General features: G+C 37.2%; 1 protein-coding gene across 5 annotated transcripts; it reads left to right on the top strand.

The window, feature by feature from the left end:
* The first annotated feature begins 1,347 nt into the window (after nt 1-1,347).
* LOC116175492 lies at nt 1,348-8,345 on the top strand. Of its 5 annotated transcripts, none has more exons than XR_004146328.1 (9): nt 1,348-1,963; nt 2,020-2,081; nt 2,198-2,820; nt 2,945-3,972; nt 4,063-4,974; nt 5,067-5,702; nt 5,766-6,390; nt 6,461-7,639; nt 7,732-8,345. XR_004146328.1 is itself a non-coding variant. In XM_031493644.1 (8 exons), the coding sequence occupies exons 3-8, from the start codon at nt 2,204-2,206 to the stop codon at nt 7,020-7,022; spliced, it is 4,380 nt and encodes a 1,459-aa protein (XP_031349504.1). In that variant the 5' UTR covers nt 1,348-1,963; nt 2,020-2,081; nt 2,198-2,203; the 3' UTR covers nt 7,023-8,345. The 5 variants fall into 5 exon arrangements, 3 of the variants coding, with proteins under 3 accessions (XP_031349504.1, XP_031349511.1, XP_031349522.1); XR_004146327.1 differs by having other exon boundaries at nt 6,461-7,324; nt 7,381-8,344; XM_031493644.1 differs by having other exon boundaries at nt 6,461-8,345.
* Nucleotides 8,346-8,593: the final 248 nt, after the last annotated feature.

Here is an 8,593-nt window from a genome sequence, read left to right as displayed (position 1 = left end):
CTATCATAAAACGTTGCGACAAATACCTCACTTTGAATATTAACTCCAAAGAAGTTAATATTTCTAAAGACCGTTTAAAACCCGCTTTCCTACTTCCCAATACCACAAACACAGTACAAGACCACACATATGCCAAATTAGAAACCATTAATAGTGTAGTAAATTTTGAAAAAAAAGTTCGTTTTGTTAATTAGCTACTACTGCGTTGTTTTAAGTAATACAAATGTAAATTATTGTTTACCAATATTGTTGCTGCTAGTGTTAGTGTAAAATTATTACATATAAAAACATTTTATTGTAACTCCGTTTATCGGAGGGGAGTATTGTAGGGATATCTTACATGGGCAGATAGATGGCAGCATAGAGCCACTTCCTGGCAATGCTTGCCGACTTGCGTTTTAACTACTTCCGTGCGAGGCATCTTTTGTATGTACACGTTTTTGTTCTTCATTATTTTGTACCAGTATTAAATAAAATTAGTTTTGTTTGTGCCTGCGGTTCTTGAAGAAGTAAATTTGAACCTTCCTTCCGTGTATTGGAATGCGCGCGTAAAAAGTGGGAACATAACCCCCACACCCTTTATATGTTTTATTTTGATTTTATTTTAGGTTAGGATTTATATTTAGTTTTAGAATTAGGGATTTTTGTTTGGGTTTCGTTGGTGGTTGTTTACCAGTGGCGTACCATTCTATAGTATTCATTTTATTTCTTTTAGGACTGTAAGTTACGTTTGGAATTCGCCGTATATTTTTTTTTTGTATCTGTGCTGCCGTTTTTACCCTCGTCCTATTTCTTTTGGCTCTTTAATCTTTTCCTTATGATTTTCTGCTCATTTATCTTTCACCTGCTTTCTACGTTCTGTGTCGCTTCTTTGGTTTCCTCTGTAGCGTCCTCTATCGTTTGTGTATTGTATTAATTTTTCCCGCTTTACGTTTATTTTCCCGCCTTTTTGTTATTTCCGCTTAGTGTCCGTTACTTTTTGATTTTTCCCCAAATTTCGTCCTTGATTGCGCGATCGTCTTCCTTTTTATTATTTCCGGAGGCCATTCTAATACTTATCGTTTTGGCTGTGCGTACATGAGGTGCAAAAGTTTTCCAAATTTTTATCCAAGCTTAATTGGGATTTAAGGTAAAATCACCTAATAACGACCCATCCAAAAAACGCACCTAATAACGACCTAACACCTAAAATCGTTATATTAAGACTTATTTCACCTTCCCACAAAAAGAGCTTCACATTTTTTAGTGTCAATAATAAGAAACAAAACAGCGCATGCACCATTACGCCATAAATAACGTGAGAAACCGAAAAATCGTCATTGCGCTTCAAGCTTGTGCATAGTGTATGTTTATCACTCTTTATTAAGAGCCACTTCCCCGTTCCTATCCGGTTGAATTATTATATTACACTCACTGACACCTATGGGATTACCGCCACACTGTTTGAATCTTAAGCATGGGATTACCGCCACACTGTTTGAATCTTAAGCAAGGATGTTGCGTCACATTGTTACGAAATTTAAATCCAAAGCATGGCCTTTGTAACGGGACGAGACTGATTGTGGAATCACTTGGAAATAATATTATAGAGTGCAGCATATTTTCTGGACATCGTAAAGGACAGAAAGTTCTAATTCCGCGAATACTAATTGACTCATCAAAAACGGTTTAAATTTAGTGGAAAGCATTTTCCTCTTCGTCTTGCTTAATTAACAAAATCGCAAGGACAAACGTTTGAAAGGATTGGTGTGTACCTTCCTCAACCTGTTTTTACACACGGACAATTGTACACAGTATTTTCGCGCGTCATTGTAAAACTTGGATGGCAAACGTACTGTTTCTTTCAAGGTTAATTCAACATAATGCAACGTAATATTTTTACTCGATCTGAGTGGGTTTAGTTTTACTTTTATTTCACATCACTTTTAGGAGTAAAAAACGAATAAAGAAACTGACAGTAAAAGTAATTTTTTAATAAATCTGTTTATTGTAAATTAGTAAACGTTGTTAAATTTATAGTGTTGATTTAAATGACGAAATAGAACAATTTATGGAATAAAGTAGCTTAACACAAATTGAAGGTAAGTCAAATACTTTTAAATACAATATTGGTTAGTTGATTGAGTTGATGATGAAACCGGCATGGTTTAGTTAATGATGAAATCTTGGCAAATTTTTAAAAGTGTTTAAATTACAGAAAACTATGAATTTGACACCGCCTGTAGCCAGTTCATCAAAAACTCCAACAAGCGAAGAACGGAAGGCACGAATGAGAGAATACAGCCGTAAACGTCAAGCAAATAAAAGTGATGCGGAAAAAGAAGCCGATAAGCTAAGGTCGCAACGACAAAGATTAAAAATGACCCCAGAACAACAGAAAGCAGAAAAACGAAGACTTCATTTAAGAAACGAAAGTCAAAAGCTACAAAGAATGAAATTACCCCCGCCATCTAAATATGTTGCTCGAAATCCGGATAACCGGCCTGACGAACACTATTTGGGAACAAAAAGTTTTAAATGCGTACATTGTGGAGCTTTACATTTCAATGGAGAAAAGACATTTAAAGGACATGTTTCTCATTGTTGTGAGAACGGAAGTGTAACATTACGACAACTGAATGATTATCCTTTGGAACTACGGGAATTAGCTACCCAGAGCACCGAAAACGGCAAAAATTTTATGAGAAACGTACGGAACTTTAATAGCGCCTTCGGATTTGCATCATTTGGGCATCAACCAGTTAAACTTCGTGGTGGTCCTCCAACGTTTGTCATCCATGGTCAAGTCTACCATCGCACAACAACATCCATTAAACCCAGGTACGTTAAATTAATTATGGATTATTTGTTTTCAATTGACGGAATGTAAAACTCGAGAGAACGGTAATCAAGTACGGAATGAACAAAAAATGCAACTTTGGTTGTATCCATTATTTATTTATAGTGACAACTTCGACAACAAAGAAACAGAACCATCCTATGCTCAACTTTACTTTTTGGATCCCGAATATGCAAATAACATGCGGTCTCAGAACACACACAACGAGGGATGCAGAAAAGAAGTTTTTGATATTATTGAAAAAGTCCTGCGACGTAATCCATTTGCCGAAGCCTTTAAAATGATGAAAGATCTCATGGATATAAATCAAAATACAATTGAAATGTGGATTATTAAGGATAGACAACATGACCCTCGCCGATACAATTTGCCTGTAGCAAACGAAGTTGCTGCAGTGTTTGTTTCTAAAGATGGGGAACCTGGATTTAAACGAGATATGGCTGTTTATGATAAGGGAACTGGACAGTTGCAAAATATCGATATATTTAGTCCAAATTGTGATCCTATGACCTATCCAATTATGTTTCCGTTTGGCGATGCAGGATGGCAGCCTGGAATTAAGAAAGCTGACGAGACAAGAAAGGTTGTAAATATCTCCATGCTGGAATTTTATTCCTACCGGATGCAAGAACGAGAGTCTTTTAACCCAATCCTTCATTTAGGCAAACTGACGCAAATGTATATTGTGGATGCATTTTTGAAAGTCGAAGGTGGACGGTTAGTTTGGAATAAAACAAATCAAAAGAAATTGCGAGTTGACATGTACAGCGGCCTTATGGATTACGTACACAACCAGGCGGAAATAAAGGATTTAAAGCCAGGACGAATTGTTATTTTGCCATCCAGTTTTACAGGAAGTAAACGCGCTCTAACTCAGAATTATCAGGACGCAATGGTCATAGTTGGGAAATACGGAAAGCCAGACTTATTTATTACTTTCACGTGCAATCCCACATGGAAGGAAATCCGCGACGAATTAAAACACAAAGAAACAGCAATTGATAGACCGGATTTGGTTGGGACCGTTTTTCATTTGAAGCTAAAGGAATTTATTAACGATTTGGTGTCTAACAAGGGAGGAGTTTTTGGAAAAGTAAAAGCGTTTATTTACACAATTGAATTCCAAAAAAGAGGTTAGTACATTTTTAGTTTCATTTTAAAATCTTCTAACCAACTTTAATGGAATGATTAAAAATGAAAATTTAATGTGTCTATTGCTGCAGGTTTGCCCCATTGCCACATGTTAGTTATTCTTGACGATGAAGACAAATTTCGCGAAGCCGCTGATGTTGATAATGCAGTTTCTGCTGAGATTCCGGATCCTGTTGCTGACCCAGTTCTATTTCAAATAATAACGTCTTGCATGATGCATGGCCCGTGCGGTGAACTTAAAAAAGATGCCCCTTGCATGGAAGAGAACAAAGGGCATATTTCCTGCATTAAAAAATTTCCAAAAGAATTCTGCGATGAAACAAATATTAATGTAAACGGCTATCCAATTTATCGTCGCAGAAACTTGGACCGTACTGTGGAAATAAAAGGAGTAAAACTAGATAATCGGTGGGTAGTCCCGTACAATCCATACATGTCGCGAAAGTACAATGCTCACATTAATGTTGAAATATGCTCATCAATCCAGAGCATAAAATATATTTTTAAATATATTTACAAAGGCCATGATGCCGCCATTGTTCAAATGAATGAAGCAACGGGCTCTGGAACTTATCATTGGGATGAGGTCAAGATTTATTTAGACACGCGTTATATAGCAGCGCCGGAAGCTATGTGGAGGTTAAAAAAATACGAAATGTCCGGAAGGTCCCACTCTGTTGAGCGATTACCTGTTCACCTCCCGCTTGAGCAAATGGTATATTTTGAAGAGGGCGCTGAGCGTCGTGATTTGGAAGCTGCTGCCAAAAAGGGGACCAAATTAACGCGATGGTTCCAGTTAAATGCAAACGACGTAAATGCACGGAAGTACTTATACTGTGATATACCCTACCACTATGTTTGGAGATCCAACCATTGGCAGCCCCGGAAACTAGGTGGAGATAAAGTAGTTGCCAGGATGTACTTTGTAAATTTAAAGGATATGGAAAAATACTGCCTTCGGCTTTTGTTGCTTCATGTTCGAGGTAAGAGTTAAAAATGGATTTAACAAAACTTACATTTTTTGTTTATTCCATAAGATTAATAATATAAATCAAAATCTTTATTTAATTGACAGGCGCCACATCCTATGAAGATTTACGAACTGTGAACGGAAAACTTCACGATACATATCAGGAAGCTGCTAAAGCTATTAACCTTTTAGACGATGATGAAGAGTGGGACAAAGCCATGGACGAAGCTGAACTTTTTCGAATGCCACGAGAATTGCGTCTACTTTTTGCGACAATATTAATCCAGGTTCATCCGAGCACCTCTTCGGAATTGTACTTAAAATACAAGACGTCGTTAATGGAGGATTACCTACAGAACCACAGTGAGTATATGGCAGAGCAACAGGCGCTGAGAGATATTCAAGAGCATTTGATGCAATTTGGAAAATCGTGCAAAGACTATGGACTTCCAGTTCCAAAAGACGGCTATCACATTTTGGAAGAAGTTGACGCTGTACACGAGCAACAAGAAGCTGATCGATTGGTTACAATGATGAACGACAATGCAGAGCAATTGCTTGCTTACAAAACTATCATGGATTCTGTAAACGGCATCTCAGAAAACAAATGCTTTTATCTATCTGGAGCAGGAGGATGTGGAAAAACGTTTGTATATAAAGCATTAACATCAACAATCCTTGGAAATGGAGGAACGGTCAAATCTGTAGCTCCAACAGGTTTAGCTGCAACGTTGCTCAAAGGTATTTGAATGAAAACAACAAAGTGTACCTGAAAATGTAAATTCACTATGACTTTTATTTTAGGTGGAAAAACCGTCCATTCTGGCTTTGGCATCCCCATCAATCTTGATGAAACAACTACATCGCGTTTTAAACAAGGCACAAACTCATGGAGGGAACTCAAAAATACAAAGCTAATTATATGGGACGAAATATCAATGTGTCATGCTCATCTTTTGAACGCTGTTGATAGAAGCCTACGATTTCTGATGAACTGCGATGATCCGTTTGGCGGAATTGTTATAGTGGTCGGGGGGGATTTTCGCCAACAGGCACCTGTTGTTCCGCATGGAACTCGGGTCCAGATTGTGGAAGCATGCGTGAAAAGCAGCCCGGTTTGGAAACATTTCAAGGAGCTTAAACTGTTACAAAATATGCGACTAAACCAAGGCAATGCAGTATTTGGAGAATGGCTCTTATCAGTTGGAGGTGGAGTTGATGCTGCAGCAAAACACTGTGATTTTGTTCAGCTAAGCAGTGATATAATTACTGACGATATTGTCAAATCTGTTTACGGAGAAAATATCAATACGTTGTCCTCAGATCGTCTTGCGTCAATGGCTATTCTATGCCCAAAAAATGCGGACACGCTATTAATTAACGAAAAAGTTTTGGCCATGTTGAATGGCGAGCAAAAATCATATTACAGGTAAATACGAGAACATTTAAAGTTTTTTTTACATTATTTTACCGCTAAACTAACTGTGATAATATTTTAGCATTGATAAGGTCGCCGAATGCGAAAGTGAGGAGGAGGAGGCTCAGTATCCGGTTGAATTTTTGCACTCACTGACACCTATGGGATTTCCGCCACACTGCTTGAATCTTAAGCAAGGATGTTGCGTCACATTGTTACGAAATTTAAATCCAAAGCATGGCCTTTGTAACGGGACGAGACTGATTGTGGAATCACTTGGAAATAATATTATAGAGTGCAGCATATTTTCTGGACATCGTAAAGGACAGAAAGTTCTAATTCCGCGAATACTAATTGACTCATCAAACACGGACCTTCCATTTAAATTTAGTAGAAAGCAGTTTCCTCTTCGTCTTGCTTACTCGATTACTATAACAAAATCGCAAGGGCAAACGTTTGAAAGGATTGGTGTGTACCTTCCTCAACCTGTTTTTACACACGGACAATTGTACACAGCATTTTCGCGTGTCAAAAGTCGGGATGGCCTATTTGTGCAAATTGTTGACGGGAATAGCCAAGGAAAAATTTACGAAGAAGACGACGCCGTTTATACATATAACTGTATTTACCGAGAAATTCTTTAATGCCTACATATATACGTTTGCGTACCCAGTAATGTAAAACTTGGATGGCAAATGTGCTGTCATTGTTTAAAAAGTATTTAAACAATGGTGCTGTTTTTCTTTCATGGTTAATTCTACGTAATATTTTTACTCGATCTGAGTGAGTCGTTGTCTGTAAAATGCTTAGTCCGCGGTTTAGTTTTACTTTTAAAAGAGTCGTGAATACATTAATTTCAGGTGCATTTTAAGTTCATTTCACATTTGTGTTACGTGAGTGAAGGATACAGGACAAGTTTAACTTTGAAATCGAAGTTTTAATTTAAGTTAGTCAGTGATAATCAATACGTTCCTACTTTTTTGTGATACTGATTAATTTTAGAAAAGTCAAAAAATGGCGCAACCAAGTGGTACTCAAGAAAGACGGTCAGGGGGATTTTCTGCGGCGCACTCGCATAATTTGCCAGTACTGACGGACAGATTCGATCGATTTTGTACTAATTGTAACGCGGTTATTGATTGTTTCGCGTTGGAAAAGTACCCCAACCAAAAATGTCGTGTTTGTCAAATAGAAATAGAATTCCTTGATAAATCCGATGGATTGTATCGTAGATGTGTACGCTGTTCTGTATTTTTGAGGTGTAAGTTAATATCCGAGTTGGTAAAATTTAAACACTTAAATGTGAATTTACTATTTTATATATATTTGTGTGTGCCTCTGTGATTTTTACAGGTACTGCTAAGTTCTGTTACCTATGTGGCCGTCCAAACCAACATTTTGATCCAGAGAAACCAGCGCGATTGGATACTGCGTTAAAATCAAAATTACGAGCTGAAATCCTCAATGAAATTGAAATTGAGAAGCTTTCACAGTCCTGTGTAAATGATGGGGAATTCGATGGAAATAATTTTGAAAACCCTGAAAATCCAAATTCTGAGCCTTCAACTCAAACGGAAACTGATGCCGCTAAAAATTAGAGTTTAACTAGCTTCAAATTTTTAAATAAACTGAGTTTTAAAATTATAAATTTATAATAAATTAATTTCGATTACCTACCTGTTATTTAAAATTGAGTTTCCAAGGAAGCTTAACATATGATTCATTGCAACTTCTCTGCACGCTCAACTTTGACGTAAGTAAAAATCACTCATCACTGTAATAAACTTAATTTGATTCAAGAGTCGCATTTTAACAACACCAAAAGAGTGATACTTGAAAAGCTCTGATTTGCCGCTTTCTGAGTTTTCGATGGTAGTGTATAGTTGTGAATGCACTTTCAAGTAGATGATGAATTTGTTTCAATTGTATTGAGTGGGCGATGAACTACATATTATAATGCTACCTATTAACAAAGTTTTAATTTTAACATGCAAATATAGGACTGCAAGGCGTCAGCTTGCATAAACAGCTTGTGTTATCATATAAGGTAATAGTAGGGGAGCTAGCACGAAATCCACTGAACGAGAATGATCAAAATTTTAACCGATGGAGTTCCATTTTGCCCTATCAGAGTATGCTAAAATCGATCGTCTGCCGCCTCAGGTCATACGACTTAAGGCGCTGCGGGTACTTCTTGTGGTACCAATTCTGAAAG

This window comes from Photinus pyralis, unplaced genomic scaffold (genome assembly GCF_008802855.1).
Source record: "Photinus pyralis isolate 1611_PpyrPB1 unplaced genomic scaffold, Ppyr1.3 Ppyr1.4_LG1, whole genome shotgun sequence".
In the NCBI taxonomy this organism is placed as follows: domain Eukaryota; kingdom Metazoa; phylum Arthropoda; class Insecta; order Coleoptera; family Lampyridae; genus Photinus; species Photinus pyralis.
Note: the sequence above shows the minus strand (reverse complement) of the source record. Positions and strands in the feature narration are given on the sequence as shown.

Bases quoted from the DNA above. Each gene is read 5' to 3' on its own strand.
- LOC116175492 (XM_031493644.1), top strand. From the start codon at position 2,204: ATGAATTTGACACCGCCTGTAGCCAGTTCATCAAAAACTCCAACAAGC. The intron at 4,975-5,066 runs GTAAGAGTTAAA...TTTAATTGACAG, and splicing joins TTTGTTGCTTCATGTTCGAG to GCGCCACATCCTATGAAGAT. The intron at 5,703-5,765 runs GTATTTGAATGA...CTTTTATTTTAG, and splicing joins AGCTGCAACGTTGCTCAAAG to GTGGAAAAACCGTCCATTCT.